The sequence below is a fragment of the Myotis brandtii genome, unplaced genomic scaffold, assembly GCF_000412655.1.
Source record: "Myotis brandtii unplaced genomic scaffold, ASM41265v1 scaffold233, whole genome shotgun sequence".
Lineage (NCBI taxonomy): Eukaryota > Metazoa > Chordata > Mammalia > Chiroptera > Vespertilionidae > Myotis > Myotis brandtii.
In genome coordinates, this window is record NW_005358773.1 from 56752 (window position 1) to 79165 (window position 22414).

General features: G+C 50.5%; 2 protein-coding genes across 2 annotated transcripts in view; one reads left to right on the forward strand and one right to left on the reverse strand.

Moving 5' to 3' along the window:
* Positions 1-4: 4 nt before the first annotated feature.
* Positions 5-9565, forward strand: GNPTG (N-acetylglucosamine-1-phosphate transferase, gamma subunit; the record flags this gene model as incomplete). Its single annotated transcript, XM_005866572.2, has 10 exons — positions 5-114; positions 198-265; positions 8060-8114; positions 8181-8264; positions 8359-8452; positions 8523-8637; positions 8707-8789; positions 8877-9005; positions 9098-9179; positions 9268-9565. Coding segments are annotated over 10 exons (918 nt in total), but the record flags the coding sequence as incomplete, so codon positions are not given.
* Positions 9542-22414, reverse strand: part of UNKL (unkempt family zinc finger-like) — a 51071-nt gene continuing 38198 nt past the window's right edge. Inside the window, exons 11-15 of the mRNA XM_014539985.1 lie at positions 16919-17011; positions 15786-16013; positions 13334-13536; positions 12985-13239; positions 9542-12122 (exon numbers count right to left, since the gene is read on the reverse strand). Coding sequence (XP_014395471.1) covers positions 11967-12122; positions 12985-13239; positions 13334-13536; positions 15786-16013; positions 16919-17011 — 935 coding nt within the window. The 3' untranslated portion in view covers positions 9542-11966. The remainder of the gene's footprint in view (positions 12123-12984; positions 13240-13333; positions 13537-15785; positions 16014-16918; positions 17012-22414) is intronic.

Here is a 22414-nt window from a genome sequence, read left to right on the forward strand (position 1 = left end):
CGTCCCCGGGCCCTTCCCCGACCCGTCCCCGCCTCCTCACGCCCGGTTCCCCACAGGACCCACGTACGCGGCCGCCGCCAAGATGAAGGTGGTGGAGGAGCCCAACACGTTCGGGTGAGCAGCTTTGCATGGAGCCGCGGGCCGGGCTGAGGGGCGACCCAGGCCCGGTTTCTTCCTGACCCTGCCAATTCCCGCAGGCTCAACAACCCGTTCCTGCCCCAGACCAGTCGCCTGCAGCCCAAGAGGGACCCTTCCCCCGTGTCTGGTGAGTGCCGCTCCGGCCGCTGACGTGGTGGTGGGCAGCGGGGAGCAGGGAACTGGCCTGGATTCCGGGGGACCGGGTCAGCGCTAGGGAGCTGGCTCCAGGGGGGCCAGGTAGGGACGGACGGCGTCGGATGAGGGGCCCTGGGAGTTCGGGCTTAGAGGCTCATGCATTGGTTTGTCAGCCTTTTAAAATTATTTTTGAGTGCGTGACATTTCAGAACATTCTTGTACCAAGTTAAATAGTTGCCCCCGAACTTAGTGCTTTATTTCCTTCTCTAGAGGTGACTTCTGTTAATAGTTTGGTGTCTGTCTTTCCAGACGACTTTTATGCTTTTTCATGCATAAGTATACAAGAAAGAAACGTGTAGTACTTTTTTTGTGATCTTTACATTGTGTCTTTTTAAAAAATAGTACCACTATATGTATAAGTTTGTGCATTTACTGTTGTCATTCACTGTGTGTCTTGTATTCTTCATGGTGGTGGATGTAGGTCTTCATTCTTTTCACTTGATGCTTGGTATTCCATAGGATGGCTCTGCATTCCGCTATTATTAAGCAACCAGGGGCCCAGTGCGTGAAATTCGTGCACTGGTAGGGTTTCTAGAAGCCACCTCCACCAGCCGGACCTCCCTCCCTTCCCCTGCTGGCCTCGCCCCCTGGTCAACTCCCGGTGGAACTCCCCGTGGAGGGGACAATTTGCATACTATGCTTTTATTATATAGGATATGTTGTTTACATTTTTTGGCCATTAGAAACAATGCTGTGAAGAACATACCTGGTAGGGACTGCCTCTTTATAAGTCATGTGACAGGATCCCAGATGTGGTTAGGTTGATAAGTGAGTATTTTTTAAAAATATATTTTATTGATTTTTTACAGAGAGGAAGGGAGAGGGATAGAGTTAGAAACATTGATGAGAGAGAAACATGGATCAGCTGCTTCCTGTACACCGCCCCCACTGGGGATGTGCCTGCAACCAAGGTACATCCCCTTGACTGGAATCGAACCTGGGACCCTTCAGTCCGCAGGCTGACGCTCTATCCACTGAGCCAAACTGGTCAGGGCGATAAGTGAGTATTAAATATGAGAAACAAATTGCAATAATTTTTTAATTGAATACTATGTGTGTTAGGGTCTGTGCTGAGGATACAGAAAGAACAAAACGTACAATACTTGTCCTCATGGACTGGAGAATTTAATGGGGTGTAGGCAATAAACAAAGAAGTAAATGAAGTGTAGAATGTTTGATGCTTTGTAGGTGTGATAAGCAGAGTGTGTGCGTGTGTGGGGGGAGTGTTTTATTTATTTATTAGAAAAACAAGCAATAACATATTGACCACAGCAAAAACACACTTAGGACATTGAAACAAGGAAGAGCATAGAACATGGGTAGGGGACGTACGGTGGCTTTGTAGTACAACTTGATATCTGGTATTGTGATCCTTCTAACTTTGTTCTTTTTTCTCAAGATTGTTGCAGCCATTTGGGTCTGTTTTGGTTCCATATACATTTTTGGAGTATTTGTTCTAGATCTGTGAAATATGCCCTTGGTAATTTAATAAGGATTGCATTGAATCTGTAGATTGCTTTGGGTAGTATGGACATTTTAATAATGTTAATTCTACCAATCCATGAGCACGGTATATTCTTCCACTTGTTTATATCTTTCTCTGTCTCTTTTTTCAACATCCTATAGTTTTCCGAGTACAAGTCTTTTACCTCCTTGATTAAGTTTATTCCTAAGTATCTTAATTTTTTTGTTGCAGTGGTAATTAGGATTGTTGAATTTCTCTTTCTGACAATTCATTATTGGTGTATAAAAATGCCATAGATTTTTTGGGTGTTAATTTTGTATCCTGCTACACTGCTGGATTCATTTATTAAATCTAGTTTTTTGGTGGAGTCTTTAGGGTTTTCTGTGTACAATATCATGTCATCTGCAAATGAGAGTTTTACTTTCCAATTTGGATTCCTTTTATGTTTTCTTCTTGTCCGATCACTGTGGCTAGCACTTCCAGTACCGTTGGGATTTGGATATGGATTACATTGAATAACTAGGTCACTTTTGGTAGTTGAGATCTTAATATTAAATCTTTTTATCCATAGACACAGGAAATCTTTCTATTTATGTATGTCTTTAATTTCAGCAGTAACTTGTAGTTTTCAGTAGATAAGTGTTGTGCCTCCTTGAATAAATTTATTCCTAAATGTTCTTCTATTCGATGTTATTGTAAATGGAAATATTTTCTTAAATTTCTTTTTTTGGATTGTTCATTGTTAGTGTAATAGAAACACACTGGGTTTTGAGCATCAATTTTATATCCTGCAACTTTGCTGAATTTATTTGCTGTAGCAGATTTTTGTAGGGTTTTCTACATTTATAAATATGCCACCTGCAAACATGACAAAATTATTTTACTTCTTCCTCTCCAATTCATCCTTTTATTATTATTCCTACTACTACTACTACTACTACTACTACTACTATTACTACTACTACTACTACTATTTACTACTAGCCTAATTGCTCTGGCTAGAACTTTCAGTATGAAGTTGAATAGTGAATAGCAGTGCTGTGAGCATCCTTGTCTTGTTTCTGATCTTGGGGGATGCTTTCAGTTTTTCACCATTGAGTATGATGTTAGTTATGGATTGTGCATAGATGCCGTTATTATGTTAAAGAAGCCTCCTTGTCTTCCTCATTTGTTGAGTTTTTTATGGTGAAACTTGAATTTTGTCAGGTGCTTCTAGAACAGTTGAGATGATCCTATGATTATCCCCCCTTTCTGTTAGTGGGTATACTATTAGTTGATTGGTTTTTGTCTTTTGGACCATCCTTACATTCTAGGAGTAAACCCTACTTGGTCATGGCATAGAGTCCAATGTGTTATTGAATTCAGTTTGCTAGTATTTTGTTGGGGGGAGGGGTTACATTAATATTCATAAGAGATGTTGATCTGTAGTTCTCTTTTCTTGAAATGTGTCTTTCTGGCTTTGTTGTCAGGGGAATGCGGCCTTAGAAAATTGAGTCAGGAAGTATTTCTCCCCTTTAGTTTTTTGGGAAGAATTTGAGAAGAATTGATAATTGTGTGTGAATTGTCCAGTTCATCTAGGTCAGTGATGGCGAACCTATGACATGCGTGTCAGAGGTGACATGCGAACTCATTTTTTTGGTTGATTTTTCTTTGTTAAATGGCGTTTAAATATATAAAATAAATATCAAAAATATAAGTCTTTGTTTTACTATGGTTGCAAATATCAAAATATTTCTATATGTGACACGGCACCAGAGTTAAGTTAGGGTTTACAAAATGCTGACACGCCGAGCTCAAAAGGTCCGCCATCACTGATCTAGGTTATCAATCTGTTGGTTATCAAGTTGTTCATAGTATTCTTATAATCCTTTTTATTTCTGTAAAATTGATAGTAATGACTCTCCTTTTATTTCTGATTTTAATAATTTGAGTAATCTTTTTTTCTTAAACAGTCTAGCTAAAGATTTGTTGATTTCTGTTGAACCAACTTGATTTCAAGAACCAACTTTTGGTTTTACTGATAAATTTCCTCTTTCTTCCTGCTGCTTTGGGTTTAATATGCTCTTTTTCTGACATATTAAAATGTAGGTTATTGATTTGAAATCTTGTTTTTTGAATTTTTTTATATATATACTTTTATTTATTTACTAGAGGCCCAGTGCACGAATTCGTGTACGGGTGGGGTTCCTCAGCCTGGCTGACTATCGGTGCTGATCAGGGCTGCAGGAGGTTGGCTGGTAGGGTGGAGGGGCCGTGGGAGGTTTGCTGGCCACGGGGAGGGGCTGTGGGAGGTTGGCTGGCCACCGGGAGGGGCTGTGGGAGGTTGGCTGGCCATGGGGAGGGGCCGTGGGAGGTTGGCTGTGGGAGTGTCTGCCCCCTGGTTGTCAGTGTGCATAATAGTGACCGGTCCTTCGGTTGCTTAGGCTTTTATGTATATAGCTTTATTTATTTATTTTAATCCTAACTCAAGGATATTTTTTCCATTGACTTTTAGAGAGAATGGAAGGGAGAGGGAGAGACAGACAGAAACACTGATGTGAGAGAGAGACACATCGATTGGTTGCTTCCCGCATGCTCCCCGACCAGGGCCGGGAGCCTGCAATGGCGGTACATGCCCTTGTTCAGAATCAAACCCCGAACCCAGCAGTCCACAGGCCAGTGCTCTACCCACTGAGCCAAACCGGCCAAGGCTTGAATGTTTTTACAGCTATAAATTTCCTTCTTAGCATTGCTTCCACTGTATCCTGTAAGTTTCGGTATCTTGTGTTTTTGTTTGAAAGTATTTTCTAACTTCCCTTGTGATTTCTTCTTTGACCAAGTGATTAAGATTGTGTTATTTAATTTCCATATACTTGTGAGTTTCCCACTTTTTATTGATTTCTGTTTTTCAGTGTGATCAGAAAAGTAACTGTGATTTCAGTCTTTTTAAGTTTATTAACAAATAGTTTTGTGTCATAATATATGGTCTGTCCTGGAGAATGTTCCATCTTTTCATTTTCAACCTGCTTGTGTCTTTAGACCTAAAGTGAGTCTCATATAAGTAATTTATTTTCAATTCATTTGGCCAATCTGTGCCTTTTTTGTTTTAAATATATTTTTATTGATTTCACACAGGAAGGGAGAGGGGGAGAGAAAGAAACATTGATCAGCTGCCTCCTGCACACTCCCTACTGGGGATCGAGCCCGAGACCCAGGCTTGTGCCCTGGCTGGGAATTGAACTGTGACCTCCTGGTTCATAGATCAGTGCTTAACCACTGAACAACACCAGCCGGGCCAATCTGTGCTTTTAAAAAATATATGTTTTTATTGATTTTGTCCTTTGTTTCTTCCATTAGTTTTTTGTTGTTAATCCTCACCCAAGGATATTTTTTCCATTTTTAGAAAGAGTGGAAGGGAGGGAGGGGAAGAGAGAGAAAGATGGAGAGACATCAATTGGTTGCCTCTGCACACCCCCCAAACTGGGCGGGGAATCAAACTTACCTGGAAACATACCCAGGTATGTGCTCTTGACAAGACTCGAACCTGTGGTCCTGCCGTGCGTGGGCCTGAGCTCTAGCCCCTGCACCACACTGGCCAGGGCTCTTCCATTAGTTTTTATTGACTGTTTTTCTTAGGTGACATGTTTGATTTTCCACTTTTCCCCCTTTGTGTATATTTTACATATAGTTATTTTTATCAGTGGTTACTATGGGGATTATGTAACATTCTAAAGTTCTTAGTCTATTTGAGTTTATACCATCTTAACTTCAATTGTATATAAAAACTACTCCTACACAGCTGTTTCTCTATCAACGTTGTTGTTTTTACAGATTACCTCTTAAACATTGTGCACCTGCTAACATAGATTTATAATTTTTTATGCATTTGTCTTTTAAATTCTGTGTATTTACAAAGCAGAATTGCAATGCTGGCTTTGTAATTTGCCCTTTACTGGAGGTTTTTATAGTCCTTTCATTTTAACTTGAAGGACTCCCTTCAGCGTTTCTTGTAGGTCAGGTCTAATTGACAGTGAACTTCCTCAGCTTTTGTTTACCTTATTTTTGGAGGATATTTTCCCTGGATATACTAGTAGAATCCTCGGTTGAGTTTTCATCCCACTGCTTTCTGGTTTCCAAAGTTTCTGCAGAGAAATCAGCTGATAGTCTTATTGAAGACAGGTCACTTCTTACAGCTTTCAAGACTTGTTTTTATTGTTTGTTTGAAAAATAGTTGTAGACCATTTTATTTAAATATATGAACAACCAATGGGCTACTGCAATCCAAGTAAACTCTTCACATTTAGAACCTTTGTGAAGTATAGTAAGATAACGTAAGACTGTTGGTCATTTATAGATTCCTCCTGCCCCCCAGACTGGGACATAGAGATACAGATAAATGTTTATATGGTTAAAGAGCAGAGGCCCAGGTGAAATTCCCCACCCCAAACTGGCTCCCCAACTCAAAAATTACCATTGGCCCCTGAGAACCCCTAAGACCACCCTCCCAGGTTTCACACAATACCAATTGCAGGAACAGTCGTGCATAGCAAAGTATAAGTTCTATGCATTTCACAGCACAGAAAACCCTTCTTTCAGAGGGCATGCAAGTTGCCGGAGATTACACCCCCAAGTCTGGTGCTCTTGTGATGAGCAACTTACTGGCAAACACATCTCCCAGTGTTGTAAGCAGGCAAATGCATTGAGCACATTTTGCTGTAATTCCATCTACTTGTCAAGACTTGGTTTTTGACATTTGTCTCTTGTGTCTTGATGTGGGTCTGAGTTCATTATACTTGGAGCTTCTGGGATTTGGAGATTCATGTCTTTTATCAAATTGGGAAGTTCTTGACAATCATTTCCTCAACTACTCTCTGTCCCTTTCTCTTTTCCTTCGGGGACTCCCATGTGTCCCACAGGTTTCTTAGGCTCTGGTCACTGATTCTTTCTTCTGTCTGTTCAGATCTACCTCTGCCCACATCATTTTCCTGATATCCTGTAGTTATTTGTGTTTTCTTTTAGTTTTTGGAGCATACTTAAGGTATTTAAGTGTTTAGTAGCCCTGGCTGTGGTGGTGTGGCTCAGTTGGTTGAGCATTATCCCATGCACCAAGAGGTGGCTGGTCCGACCGATTTCTGGTCAGGGCACATACCTGGGTTGAAGGATTAATCCTCAGTAGGGAGCATGCAGAAGGCAGCCAATTGATGTTTCTCTCTCTCCCTGTACTTTCCTCTCTCTCCAAAATCAATAAAAACATATTTAAAAATAAATAAAGTCTTTAATAAGTCCACTGTTTGGGCTTCTCTCAGGTGGTTCTGTCAGTATTTGCCTTTGAATAGGCAGTGTGTTCCTGTTTCTTAGTATGCCTTGTAATTTTTATTGAAAAATGGGTCTTTGAAAACAGACACCTCTGCCAGTTAGTTTGCAGACTGGCTCTACGATGGGGCAGATCTTCACCAATATCTGGGCATATTCTGAGTGTAGAGAGCAGCCTGAGGTGCATCTTGCTATTAGGCATGTACATGTCTTTACTTCCTAGAGCAGTGATGGTGAACCTTTTGAGCTCGGCGTATCAGCATTTTGAAAACCCTAACTTAACTCTGGTGCCGTGTCACATATAGAAATTTTTTGATATTTGCAACCACAGTAAAACAAAGATTTATATTTTTGATATTTATTTTATATATTTAAATGCCATTTAACAAAGAAAAATCAACCAAAAAAATGAGTTCGCGTGTCATCTCTGACACGTGTGTCATAGGTTCGCCATCACTGTCCTAGAGTCTTGCCTCGAACTTCTGAGTCTCTAGGCCCCCTGCAGCTTTCATGAGCAGTGCCCACTTTTCCCACCTGAGGTCTGAGGTAGGCAAAACAAAGACCAGTCCTCCGGCAGCCCCCAGCCAGGTTGGAATGTTGCAGATACGGTCGGCCTGCTCCTTGTGACCAGCAGGAGGGTTAGGGGGGGCACAAGACACCTGTGCTACCAGCTTGAAGGTGCTTTTGTCCTTCTGTCCACGTGGTTGCTGTAAACCTGTTTTTCAGAACTCCTCCTAGGTTAGCCCAGCCAGTTTCTGCTTGCTCTTTTGACGTTACAGGGAAACGAGCTTGGAGCTTAGTCTAAGATTTTGCTGACATCACCCAAACTCTCGTGCTCCATTTTTAAAGTTTAAACCAGCCTTTTCCCTGAACGGCCCGTTCTGTGGGTTGTCAATTGTTTCCGCCTGGTCTGCTTTTCCACGTGCCTGCTCTTACACGGGACTCAGCATGTTGCATTTTCCCTTCTAGGGCCTGCGCATCTCTTCAGACTTTCTGGCAAGTGCTTCAGCCTGGTGGAGTCCACGTGAGTGAGGGGAGGGGTGGCAGGGGCGGGGGCTGGGAACACCCCTGACAGCAGCTGTACCCCCAGGTACAAGTACGAGTTCTGCCCATTCCACAACGTGACCCAGCATGAGCAGACCTTCCGCTGGAACGCCTACAGTGGGATCCTCGGGTGAGCTGGGTGTGGGGATGAGTAAGTAGCTACAGGCTGCTTGGTGTGGAGCGCTCCCCAACCCAACCCAAACTTATGCTCTGCTCCTCCTCAGCATCTGGCACGAGTGGGAAATCGCCAATAACACCTTCAGGGGCATGTGGATGAGGGACGGTGACTCCTGCCACTCCCGGAGCCGGCAGAGCAAGGTGGAGCTGTGTAGGGTGTGGCCTGGGGGTGGGGCTGCTTTACCCACTTACCAACCAAGTTTCCCCCCAGGTGGAGCTTACCTGTGGAAAAAGCAACCGATTGGCTCATGTGTCTGAGCCAAGCACCTGTGTCTACGCGCTGACCTTCGAGACGCCCCTTGTCTGCCATCCCCACTCCTTGTTAGGTAGGATGCTGGAGCCCTGGGAGGTGGGGTAGAGGGGCTCAGCTAAGTCTGAGTTCACTTGGATCTTAGTGTACCCAGCCCTGCCTACGGCCCTGCAGCAGAGGTGGGACCAGGTGGAGCAGGACCTGGCTGATGAGCTAATCACTTCCCAGGTGAGGTGCTGCGGTGGGCACCCCCTTGGCTGGGTGCAGCACAGCGAGGAACTTATGAGGAGTTTCCTCTTCATCTGTGACCTGCAGGGCTATGAGAAGTTGCTCAGAGCACTTTTTCAGGATGCTGGCTATTTAAAGACCCCAGAAGAAAGTGAAACCACACAGGAAGGCGGTGCTCAGGGTCTGGTGTTTGAGACCTTGGACAGCTGCAGTAAGGTACAGATTGGGAGGGTGGGAGCCGAGTTCTTTGGACACAGACGGCCTCCCGCCCAGGGGCCTGACGTGCCCTTTGAACTTCTCTGTTTCAGGCACATAAAGAACTATCAAAGGAGATTAAAAGACTTCAAAGTGTGCTGACCCAACATGGCATCCCCTACACTAAGCCTGTGGGTAAGTCGCGCCTGGGGGCCCAAGCCCACCTTGGGACCTGCTGCCTGTGAGCCAGATCCTGACCTGTCACCTCCTGGTGTTTTGGTAGAAACTTCCAGCTCTGAGCACTTGGGCTCCAAGATACCCACAGAAAGAACAGCAGAGCAGCTACTTGGCAGCCCAGGGCTGCTTGGGAACACCTTATGACCTGGGAGGGGGCTGAAGACGGACCAGACTGGCATCCTGTAGCAGGAAGGAGCAGCAGGCCGGGACCCTGGTGCAGAGCGAGAAGGCCCGGGAAAAGCACGCGACAGGCAGGGTGTGCTTCCTCTGTGCCTTCCAGGCCAGTGGCTCTCAGGATTGTACTCAAAGATACGGACAAATAAAGATTCAAAGTTTTAATTCCATACTGATAAAAATAATTCCATGAATTCTGTAAACCATTGCATAAATGTTGTAGTGTAAAAAAATTTAAACAAGTGTTAACAACTTTAAACAGTTCACTAAAGTAAATGATTATGCCTTATAAATACTACCTTCTGGGTTAAGAAAATTCCATTCCAATAACAGTCTCATCTAAATACTCAGAACAAACATACAGATTGGGGGCTTTCATAAATTAGTCCACATGAAGTGTCCACACACTGAGTTGAGGTTTGCTGATCAGCTGCACGAGCAGTATGACAATAATATTACTGCTAATATTGAGCACTAGAGCTGAGACACTGAGCACCACACGGCTTTCCCTGCTACACCCAGCACTCCCCTCCCACCCAGAGGGGATGGTGAGGCCCCTAAGCCCACGAGGCCTGCAAAGGGTGGCTCCCTCATGAGATCAGGGCCCCTGCAGGTGGTGGGGGAGGACCCCAAGGAGCAGCCCCCTGGGGGTGTACCACAATGACAGCCCTAACTGTGCCCGGGCACCCTGGGAGTTCCATTCTGGATGGTTCTTTGGTCTTCCCACCACACATCTATTCTCAGAGCCAGTCCTGACCTGAGAAGGGTAAGTGCTCAGGGGCTGCGCCCGAACACCAGCTGTGGTACCCCTGTGGGCACTACACCTACGGCCCCCAAACTCCACAGAACTGACCGAGTAGCTTATAAATAGACCTAAAGCTTAATTGTTCTTAATTGTTTATAATTGTAAAATGTCTAGGCTAGATATCAGTAATAAACACGGTCCTGTTATCCCCAAAAAGGCCCAAGGCCTAACATGGAAAACAAGTGCATAAATATTAATAAAAAATAATTTTAAACAGTGATAACAGTAGCACAAAATATACGTAATTTCTAAGACCTAATAAATCATTATCACTATAATTAAAAACAGGATTTATTAAAACCAAGTCAATAGTTAACCTTTAGTAGCACACTAGCTGTGGAATGTCATGGATCCACCTTTAAAATGATAACTGTTTATCAGTTTCTTATGTTAAAAATGTTTTAAACTTATTATAGTAAATACATTCTAATTTGGTCACTGATAAAAATTTTTACCTAGTCACTTTGCACTTTAAAAATGCTATTAAAATTCTTTGGCAAAGCCCCAGGCAAGTAGAAACACAAGTGTTCACTTCCAGGCTGGAGGGGCCAGTACCTGCTCCCGCCTCCCAAATGGCAGGTTCTGCGAAGATTTCCTCACAGCCATCGAGATTGGCCTCACTGAGCAAAGTTGGGGTAAACTACAGACATCTTTTACTTCCTCCCAGATTTCTAGAAAAAAATGACCCATTGTAGACCAGAGAAGACAGGTCATCACTAAATCAGACCCGTTCTCGGGCGTTTCCTCCATGGACCTGAAGCCAGGCTGCTACGTGGGGGCCCGGGGACCAGCATTAGAGCCAGGTCCTCAGGGCAGCCCCTGCCCGGGCACAGCGCCAGGTCTTCACGATGACTGACAATACCTAGACACACAGTTCAGACAACAGTGTCCAAAGTGTCGCCTGAAGTCTAATGTGAAGACGGGCGAGCCTGCCCACTCTGGCAGGAGTCCAGGTGGTCCCAGGTGTGGGGAGTGCCCAGGGGCCAGCTCCAGGAAGCTATGCAAAGTGGCTTGTAAAACAGATGTACCCCTTGGTTGCACTTTTCACTAGTATCAAATTGTCTTACAAAGTTTCAAGGGAGAAAATAAAACCAAGTGAACCATTCTCCTTTTGCAAGGCACAGGCACTTAGAAAAAGTGGCCACGGGTCATAGATGCGTAATTGAGCTCCCTCACTTTGCACGGTGTTGGGAAATAAAACTCCAATTAGTGTGCACGAGCACATGGTTAGGAACAGTTCCTTTCATAAAATTAAAAACATCTAAATGTATGTCTTTCAATAATCACTCTGCTATAAATACTATTTGCACTTAATTTAAAACCTATAAAAATCCTAGGCATTTCTCACTACTAGATAAATGCTCATTTCATAAGTACTAATTTCAGAATATGAAATCTAATATATTTACCATACTATGAATTACAATAAACTGATAGGAAATACTTTAAGTTCACAGTACACATACAAAGCTTCATATGGCATATTAAAAAGACATGAACCTAGAAAGCAGCTTATAGCAGCTGAGACCGTCCACGTAAATTCCTCTGCTTACAAAGTGCTTGGCCGGGACGTGAACTCCCAGGATGTGGTCACAGTAGTGTCAGGACCGCAAACCCCATGTCATTACTGTGCCCACCCGAAACCTGGGCTGCAGGTGGGTGCGGTGGGTTTGCCTTTAAGGTCTACGAGAATACCATGAAACGATGCAGCTGGGCTGGGGTCCCGACGTCGGTGGCACCAGGAAGTGAGGCCACCATGGCTGCTGTCACCACTGGAGGGGCTGGCCCTCGCAGTAGGGGCACTCAGGCGCACTGGCCACACAGGGCTCGCAGAGCACACGGTGCTGGCAGGGCTGCAGGACGGCGCCGCGGGCCGGCTCTCCGCACACCACGCACTGCTTCGCTCTGAGCTGGAAGATCACCTGCAGGTGAGAAGTTGGCGGGTCACAGAAAGCCCCTTCCCACCACTGGCCCCCAGAGGTGATCGAGAGCACGTGAAAATAATGGCTAGCGCAGGAAGGCTCAGGACTAGGGTGGGACACCCGTGCCAGGGGTCACCCCAGGAACGCAGAGATGGAGGTAGAGCTGCTTTTCCACAAGACCTTTAAGTGGAAGACTGGCTCCTGGGGTCTAAGCCTGCGTGGGAAGGAAAGGCCAGGATGGAGGCCCGTGACCTGTGGCTGGTGGGTCCAGATTCGGGCTCAGTGGAACCCTGACCCGAGACCCAGCCCTCTAACCAGGGAAGAGCCACAGCCCGCAGACAGTGCCTCGGAGGTGAAGCGATCAGGTATGTGCACTGCAGCCAGACCCTGGTCACAGTCAGCAGAGGAGGAGGAGAGTGTCAAGAGGCAGGGCTTTAGAACCTTCCAGATGCTCTGAGTTCTAACAAAATGTCATGGTGTGGAAGAAGTTTCAGCTGAGCTGAACACCAGGTTTTTGCTACTCCAGAAAAAATAATGAAATCGGGGAAAGAGATGATCAGTGACATGCCTCAAGCATACACCATGGTTCCAACTGTTTGGGGCAAGAGGGGCATGATTCTATCCATGAGGGCACAGGAGCGGGCTAACGTGGAAGATTCCAGAAAGGAAGGGAGGGCCAGACTGGCAGGAGAGGTGGTGCACACGCTCCTGGGAGCAGAGCGTGAGCTGCCATCTGAGGAGCCGATGAGAGAAGGACCGCACGGGAGGAAGAGGAGTGGAAGGCCAGGTTCCAGCCATCACCTGTCCCACACACGGCCAGGGGCAGACATCGGGTACCTTGGAAGCCGAAACCAGGACTCACCCCGTCCACCGCCTCCAGATCCAGGCGTAGCTGACTCTGCAGCGACTGTAGCTTGGGCAGTGAGATGGCACCGATGTCGCTGCAGCCCCGCAGCCCCGGGAGTGTGGACATGCCCCGGCCTTCCAGCTCCTCCTGCAGCTGCCTGAACTGGGCCTCCACCTCCTCCTTCTTCTGCAGTGCCAGCTGCCGGGCACTGTCCGCTGCCAGCGCACGCTCCTTCGCCTCCTTGGCCTCCCGCTGCCATGCGTCACAGGCCTGAAACCCAGGGGGCTGTAGTGGCTGGCACGGGGCAGGGGGCACCCTGCATACACACTGGTCTCCCCTGAGCTTGGCACCTCCCCAGACTCACCTGCTTCACTTGCTGCCAGGACTCCTCCCACTGCCTGATCTTCCTCTTGGCCTCGTCCAGCTGCCGCCTGACCCGTGCCAGTTCGGCGCCATTTGGACTTGCACTTGCAGTGGATGTGGGGCCGGCATTCAGAATGGGGGACGGGCTGGGAGAGAAGCTGCCGGAAACAAAGTCCCAGATGCTCCCAGGGACGCCATTCAAACCTGAGTGTGGAGGAGACAGATGTCAGCCCCAGGCGTGCTGAGACTTGACAGACACCCAGGCAGGACCTGGGACCTCTGGGGCTCCACAGACAAGGCTGCTGCCCCTGCCCTTCCAGCCAGGCCCCCCTCCAGCCACCTGTGGGGTTTAAACAGAGAGAAATGAATTCAAAGTTTCTGTGACTGCAGCCTGTGGAGCAGGACTTCACAAACTCTGGTCCCAGGAATCCTTGACACATGTAGGGTCCTGAGGCTCCAGAGAGCTTGGGTTTAAAGAGCTCCCACAATAGACAACGTGACACTTGTTGACAGAGTCGCGTGTCACTTAACAACAGGGGAAACTTTGAGAAATGCACCGTCAGGCAATTTCGTTGCTGTGCCAATAACACGGAGTGCACTCACACAACCCGAAATGGTGTCGTGTAGCCCACTGAACACCTGGGCCGTCGGTACAGCCTATTGCTCCCAGGCTACAGGCCTGTACCGCGTGTTACCGTACGGAATACTGTAGGAAACGGTAACACAATGGTAAGTTTTTGTGTATCTAAACAGAAGATACAGTAGAAGTACAGTATAAAAGGTGAACAATGGCACACCTTCTGGAGGGCACTTAGTACTGAGCTTGCAAGCCTGGCAGCAGTTGCTCCGGGAGAGTGAGTGGTGAGTGAATGAGGCCCAGGTTATTGCTGCCACTACCGCAGACTTCATAGACACTGTCCCACACCCGCCCCCCGACGGGTCAGAAACAACAATGAAGCTGTCAGTGCTGCTCCCTGGACAGATGTGGGCTGGACCGACTGGAAGTACAAGGAGAGACTGTTTGGGTGAGGCCAGATCACAACAGCGACTGCCAGGAGGGAGTGAGGATTAGTCAGAATAAAAGTGAAGCCGGAGAGAGAAAGGAACATGCACTGTCGTGGCCATGTGGTTTTGGCTACTGCATGCTGGAGCAGTGGTCCGATTAAAGAACCCTGTGGTTTTCATTAAAAAAGGGGGTGTTTAACATGGAGAGGGGGTAGAATTGAGGACTCAGTATTTCGACTTTGGGAATTTGGTTCTATTGACTCAACTGGCATAAAGGGCTCTCACTGGCACTGAATTAATGGAAGAAAAACCTTATCTATGCTTTACAGCATTACAACCTGAAAATATTTCCAAAGTACAGGGACAGGCTGGCTCCACACCACCACAGAAACCATCTTCTAAAGTGGCTGCGTGGCCGGCGTGGCTGTGGTTGAGCATCAACCTATGAACCAGGAGGTCACAGTTCGATTCCCGGTCAGGGGCACATGCTCAGGCTGCAGGCTCCATCCTCAGTGGGGGGATGTGCAGGAGGCAGCCGATCAATGATTCCCTCTCATCACTGATGTTTCTATCTCTCCCTCTTCCTTCCTCTCTGAAATCAATACAAATATATTTGAAAAAACAAAAAAAAAGTGGCAGTGGCACTCAGTCCTTTTTAAGCCCCTCCTGTGGACCGGACAGGAGCTGAGGTCCTCAACAAACAATGTACAGCGATTACCCTGCAAGGGCGGGGCGCCCTCTGTGCTGACACAGGCCGGTGACTAACCGACTCTAAACGGAGGCGCTGAGAGGGGAAACCTGCTGCCAAGCTCCACATGTACTGCTCCCACCAGAGAAGACAGCTCCCTCCTGAACCACAGAGCCTCCCATTTCTCCATTAGAACCCCAAGGACCACCGTCACATATGCCGTCTGTTGACCACAGTCGTTAGGTGGTGCATGACCAGTTGGGAATTAAAGAGATATTTAAAAATACTAATTCTTTTAAAGTATAACAGGTTACATAAAACAAACAACACTTTTCAATGAAAGGATAATGTAAAACAAGAAATGGCACTGTTCCCTGTTTTTGCAAATCCGCCTGCTCCTGTGTTGGGTCTCTGGTGCGTCGCCCCTGCACAGCCTCAGAAGCTCCACTGCACGCGTGAGTGCGCACGGCAGGTCGAGCTGCAGTGCTGCCACACCATGGCCAGGGCACAGAGACCCTGACAGAGGCAGACAAGCGAATCCGGGTCCGAGCCCCAGGGCACCACCGGCCAAGCAGCAGACGTGTGGACAAGGGGTCGCCTGGGACATATGCCAAGGCCCACACCACAGGGAGTGTGCAGGGCAGCACGGTGGAGCCTTAAATGAGAGGGCAACCAAGTGGGGACATCCACCCGCGCCTCGGTTTGTTCAGCAGTAAACTGTCACTATAGGGTAGCCCCTCCCCCACAAGCCCCAGCTCACCTAGGGAGTTGTAGGACGAGGCCGAGGAGCCCAGCACCCTGGGCTCCGACTTGAGGGGTGGCGGCTGCTGGGGGGGCGTCATGGCCGAGGAGACAAGAGGCCCCGACAAGGACTGGGAGAGCGAGCTGAGCGGGGAGGTGGACAGGGATGACGAGGATTGCAGGGATGGGGAGCGGGCCAGGCAGCCAGGAATGGTGACGGGCTCTGAGCCCCCCAGCGACCTCTGACCTGTGCAGAGTGGAGGGGCCGGGTTAGTGAGAGGCAGCAGCAGACCTCTGCCCAGGAAACAGCACAGCATTGCCTCTGAGCTGGGGTGCAGCAGCCAGGGCGAGGGGGCACGGGGTGGGGGTGCTGGGGGTCCCAGGCCTGCAGCGACCATGTGGTGGTGCAGACACAGATGTGTCTATAGCTCCCAACCACTCAGACAAGTGGCAAGTGCACAGGACAAGGGTTTCAGCAGGGATCCCACAGAGACAGACACCCACTAGGACCCCACAGCCAACGTACCCACTGGCATGGTGGTCCCAGGACTTTTAGGGCCCCCAGAAACATTAATGTGTTTTAACATCAGAAGAAAAAGATAAGCCCGTCTGATGTGGCTCAGTGGCTGAGCATCGACCTATGAACCAGGAGGTCACAGGTCCATTCCTGTGAGGACACATGCCCGGGTTGTGGGCTCGATCCCCACTAGGGGGTGTGCAGGACGCAGCCGATCAATGATTCTCATCATCGATGTTTCTACCTCTCTCCCCCTTCCTCTCTGAAATCAATAAAAAACATATTTTTAAAAAGCAGAAGAAAAAGATGAGCTTTTAGGCCAAAGAAAATGATTCAGTATGTGTTTATATCCGTCTTCGTGCCAATGCAGTGGTTAAACATTTCGGAAGGCTGTGAAGGCTGGCCGTCCGTGGCCCCCATTCTGCACACCCCACCTCCATCCATCTCTGCAGGGGCCACTTTGCTCAGATGGAGGCAAACCGAGGACATGTGAGGCTGATCCTGCCGGGGCTGCAGGGTCCTGGAGGAGGGGGATGGGACCTCTCCCACCCTAGGACCATTTAAGGATTCTTGAAAGGAAAGGCCCAGCCAGCCCCAGGCACCCTGATAAGAGTGCCAGGTGTCATCGTTCTTACCTGCGGGTCCCAGGTCACTTCCGTCCTGCTCGTCCAGCTCCTTATCCAGGGGAGCGAGGCTTACATCACTAAGATGGAGATCTAAGGCAGAACCTGTCCAACAAGACACCTGTTATTGCTCAGAAACACTCAGCTGCAGCAGGGAGGATGCCTGGCTCTCCAGGGAGCAGGGACAGGGAACACACCCCTGCCCGCCTTCCACAGCTGGACTCTCTCTCTCCTCCTGCACAGCCAGAGCCTCCAGGCGTCCCACGTGTGGGCCCTGAAGCACGGCCTCACCTCACTGAAGTCAGCTTCCACGTTTAGATTTCACGGGACGACATTTGACCAAGTAAACACACTTAACTAGTAAACGAAAATTCCAAGAGGGTGCTATCCACGGGAAAGCGGTTCACAGTCCACGGTGTGAGGCTGCATCGCACTAACACAGGGACCACCGACGCCTGCACCAGGGCCACAGCAGGGTGACCCGCATCCTGTTCTCCCACCCTAACACTGAGCGGGTCCCTCCCATTCCCTCTGTTCACCGAGGACACCATACACCCCAGGCACGTCTGCTCAACAAAACGGGAATGAACGGTGGGGCCCTCAGAGCTGCCCCGCCCCCAAAAGCTTTCCTCAGAAACCTGCAGGCAGGACGGAGGGAGCAGCACTACTCGGCACACGAGCAGGAAGCTGTCTTTGGGTGGCCGAGGTCAGGCCAACCAGCCCCCTAAGCCGGAGCATGACTCAGGAGTCTCTGGGGTCCCACAGGATCAGCTCAGGGAAGGTGTGGCCCCAAGACCCTTGGGAAATGCCCAGGGGAGGGGCAGCAGGCAGAAAAACCCTGGGACACACCCCGTGAGCCAGAGCAGCCTTCCCACCCCAAAGTCAGGTCTCATCTACAGGAGAGCGTGGTGGCATCGAAGGCACAGCACGCAGGAGTTCTGCCAGTGAGCACCTCTCTCCCTCCACCCCCCACCTCTGGGGACCCACTCGCTCCCCCATAGCAGCCCCTCCCAGAAGTGGGCCTCTCCTATGTAGCTGAGCCCTGTCCCCCCTGGTGGCTGAGGGTCCCCTAAGTCCCCCATGATGTCTGGTCAGATGCACCAGGTCTCGTTTCAAGAGGCCACAAAGTCACCCTACCCTGCCCCCAGGACAGACATCTCCACAGCCCAGGGACACACCACGGGGACCCTGGTCAGACCTGCTTCTCTGGGTGAGCGAATTGGGCTTCTGGAAGCTCCTGCCTCCGCCCTGCCCCCAGCTGCCTGGTGCCAAGTGTCACAGAGTCCCCTGGGCCACGTCCTATAAGCAACATCAGGTTAAAGCTGCCCAAGGAGAGGAGCCACTGTCCAGTTCCGATCATGCCCCGCACTTAGCTTTGCCCAGACTACAGGCCACGTCAGAGGCACAGCCATGTCTCCTGCACAGGGTCATGCAGGAAGCAGCTGGAGCCCAGGCTGCAGGAGGAGCTGCTGGGCTGGGTGGTTCAAACAACTGCATTCAAATATAAGAGTCAAGCAAAGTGCGACTCAAGGGACAGGGGAACCTGCCTACGCTGGGGAGGGGGCTGCTGCCTTTTTAAATGAGATGCATTTACTGTCATCAGCAGGAGATATGGGACAAGAGATGTGTGACTTCCAAAGAATGTAAGTCCTCAGCACAAGCAAATCTATGGGGAGCCCGCTGTGGTGCACATATAGAGCAGACGCGGGGTCCAGCCCAGACAGGCATCCCCAGCTACACTGTCCTCAGCCGCTGGGGGGACTAGGTGAGTTGACCACAAGAGGGCTCCTAGCCGATGAGCGGTGCTCAGTCTCTGTGGTGTGAGGTCTGTTGCGCACACTGACAGGTAGGGGGCCTCGTGTCCAGAATGCAAGGGAGCAGCACTGCCTGGCGAGGCCCAGGGCCTGCATCTGTCTCCTTGTGTCATCACTGCTGTGTCATCACAACGTGGCCTGCTTGGGAACCAGGGCCCAGAGCAGAGAGTGAAGACCATGCTCCACTGACCAGAGAGGGTGTTGGGGGATCACTCTGTGCGCCCCCCCCCCCAACCCCAGCATCAGAGCATCCCAGCCAAGCTACCAAGTCACCTGGAGAACACTGTGCTCACCCCCCCCCCCCCCCCCCCCCCCCCCCCCCCACACACACACAGTTATCTGTCACCAGGAGCAGTGGGAGGTACCAAGGCCATGCCCACTCCCAAGGAGAACTACTGACACAAGGTGTTAAAGACTTTGAAGGTCTTATCTGGAAAAGTGGGGTTCTATTGCCACCCCCAAGAATCCCTAGATTCCATCTGTGAGAGGCGGGAAGGTGCTGGGAAGGTGCTGAGCTGGAGACACTGACCCTGCAGATGCCTAACTGTGCAAGGACGACAGTGGGGGCAGCAGACAGCAGGCCCCAGGCTGGCAGCACCTCAAGCTCTTTTGTCCCTGAGAAGGTGATGGAAAGACAATGAACATTCCTCACTGTGGCCTCCTGAATGTGCCAACAGCAGCTCAGCTGGACCAGCTCCTCCAGCAGGTTCCCCTGATGCACCCCACGGCACAGCCAGGCAATGTGGAGACAGCCTGACACCACAGTCCAGACCTCAGGAAGACCTTGAGGCAGGGACCCACAGGGGCAGCGCCGACCTCTGCCCTGCAGTCTCCCACCGTGGGTTCCCTCTCCCCGTCAGCTGTGCTGCTCAAGCCCTTCTCTGCAGACAGTTCCTCCCTCTCCACAGGCAGCTTCTTCATAACATCCAGGGCCCCAGGAGCCTCTGTGTCTGGGAGCTGCTGAAACCAAGCACCACAGGCCGGGCAGCTTCAAACACCACAAATCCATCCTCCCAACTCTGCAGCCAGAAGTTGAGATCAGGGTGCACAGGGCTGCATTCCCTCTGGAGGCTCCATCTGCCTCTTCCAGCTTCAGCTTCGGCAGCAACCCTTGGCCTTCCTTGGCTGGTGGGTGCATCACCCTGTCTCTGCCTCCATCATCACATGGCTGGCTCTCCTCTGTTCTGTGTCCAAATCTCCTCCCTCTTTTAAGGACAGCAGTCATCTTGGATTAGGGCTCATGTTAATGACCTCATTTTACCTATTTGGCAAAGACCATTTCCAAATAAGGTCATGTTCCCAGGTCAGTGGCAGGGGGTAAGACTGAGGCATATCTTTTTGGAAAACATAATTCAACCCACAACAAAGGAGATTACCTGGGGACATGCCCACCTGATCCATCCCCTCCAGGCTGTGCTCTGGTGCTTGAATGGGCACCTCCCACAGACCCGGAGCCCAGACCTCCTGGGATTCCTCCACAGACCTGTCCTGTTGCTGCGAATTCCAGTCTCTCGTTGGCACCTACTCCCCAGGACACTATAGCCCTGCAGGCTCTGCAGCATCTCACACAAGCCTGTCTCTGTTGGCCACCCCCCTCCTCCTTGCCATCCTCAGTTTCCAATTCACTTTTCAAACTGTCGCCCAGGCCTTGCCCTCCGGTCCTGTGCCCCAAAACCTCTCTGGTCAAATGCAGCCCCTGCCTGCTGCCAGTCCCTCTCCACCCTCCTCTGCCAGGGGCAACTTCTTAGCCCTTCTACTCTCCTCGGGAGGGAGCTCAGCAGCCCTTCCAGGTCCAGACACACATGGTTTCTGCAGTCCTCACAGCTAGATGCCCCAGATGGCCCTCAGTACAGCTGCACTTCCTCCTCCATCTGCACACAGGTGCCTCCCTCAAACTGGTGCACCTGGGATCACTCACTGAACAGGAGCCCTGTGGGAACCCTTAGCTCCTCCTCCTCCCTCAGCACACATCAGTTAGGCCCCACACTCCAGCCATTTCTCCAGGCTGCCCTGCCCCTTCACCCTGACCTGAATTGTCTCAAGAGTGGCCTTGGCCTTAGCTAAGCCTGCCTCCCAAAAAAGAATGCGCCACCTTGGCATGCACTTCCCGGCTGGACTCTGCCCCATCCTGGTCCTGCCAAAGCAGCCTTTCCACCCCAAAATGGTTCCTCTTTTGTCCTCAAGCCGTGACACTGCTGCCATAGGCTGCGGCTTCCATTAGCCCCACTAGTCCTGGGAGAACTCCTGCTCAGCCTCCAAAACCCTCTTAGAATCTCCCCCTGCTCCATTCCTGCACGTCAGCCTAGACTGTATGAGTGCACCCAAACCAGTGCTGACTGATGTGCGGACTCATCTTCTAAGAGCACTGACCCCCCACCCCCCACCCAACCCTTTCACTCTGCCCTGCCTCCTCCATCTCTCCAGGCTCTGCCTGGGGCTCTGAACGTGCGGGTTAGTTGGGCCTGAAAACATGGACTCAGCCCTCAGCACCTGCAGTCCTAGGATCAGGTTAGAGAAGGTCAGCTTCAAAGCCAACAGAGTTCCAGAAGCACCGTTTGAATAACACAGGCACAAAAGGGGGAGGCAAACTTGACTGCTGGAGCCTTTGCTCTCCTGGAGGCGATTTATTTCCCGATGCTCCTCCAACCCCACCCCATGACTCGGCACCTAAGTGCACCCCTGCTGCCCCCTCGGGTGCAGAGGGGCATCAGAGGGGCCAAGCCTGGCAAACCACAGCCTGCTTTCAGCTTACAAGGCAGACCAGGCTCCCAGGATGTGTCCTGGCCCACTTTCTCACCAGCAGTACTTTCATCCTACCACACCTTGCTGCTCCCTGAGCGCAGACCCAGTCTCCCAAAATAAAGGAAGAACTGACTATTAAAAAGGCCTCCACACTCAAAATGCAGATGAACCCACCTACATACATAAATTGTGCCATCTGACCCAGAACCGGCCTTGCCAAGATCCAGGGACCTCCCCGATGGTAATGAGAAATTAGCTGAAAGCTGCTGAGTAATGGCTCTGGCAGAGCCCCGTTCCTGACGTGACACAGCACATTGGAGACGCGCCGCGGTCCCAGGGTCAGGGGACTCACGGGGACAACGCACACCGTGCACAGAATCAAAGGCCAAACTGGGGGACCCGCGGCCCGGGGAGCTCCCCGCACCCACCCGGTCCGCGCCGTCCGCCCCCAACTACAAGACAGACAAGCACCCGGCACACCTGCTACTCGCGGGTCTCCCTTTCCGATAGGGTAGGCGCGGGCGACGATTCGCGGATGAGACGGGAAACCGTTCTCTCCCGGGAGCAAGACGCCCACCTCCGCTCGGTGATGAAGGCTCCGCCGAGCAGCCTGGCGGCGGGCGCCCACGCAGGGCCCCGCGGGCCCCTCTGCAGAGCAGCTCCTCAGGCGGGCAGATCGCCTTCCCCTCACGCCGCAGCCCCTAGGAAAGCGGGTGCCCACCCCTGCTCTCCCACCGGGCGCGGGCACCGAGGACCAGAGCAAGTATCGGGAGGGGAGGGCAAGGCACACCTGAGGGGCAAGGTGCGCGGAGGAGAGGTGGGGAGACGCACCTCACCTGGGGTGTTGGCGCGCGGAGGGGGCGCACCACACCTGAGGGGGGCGCACGGTGCGCTCCGCAGCTTCGCCTAACGACGACCCGCTCCCGGAGGACACAGGGCTGCGGATGCTGAT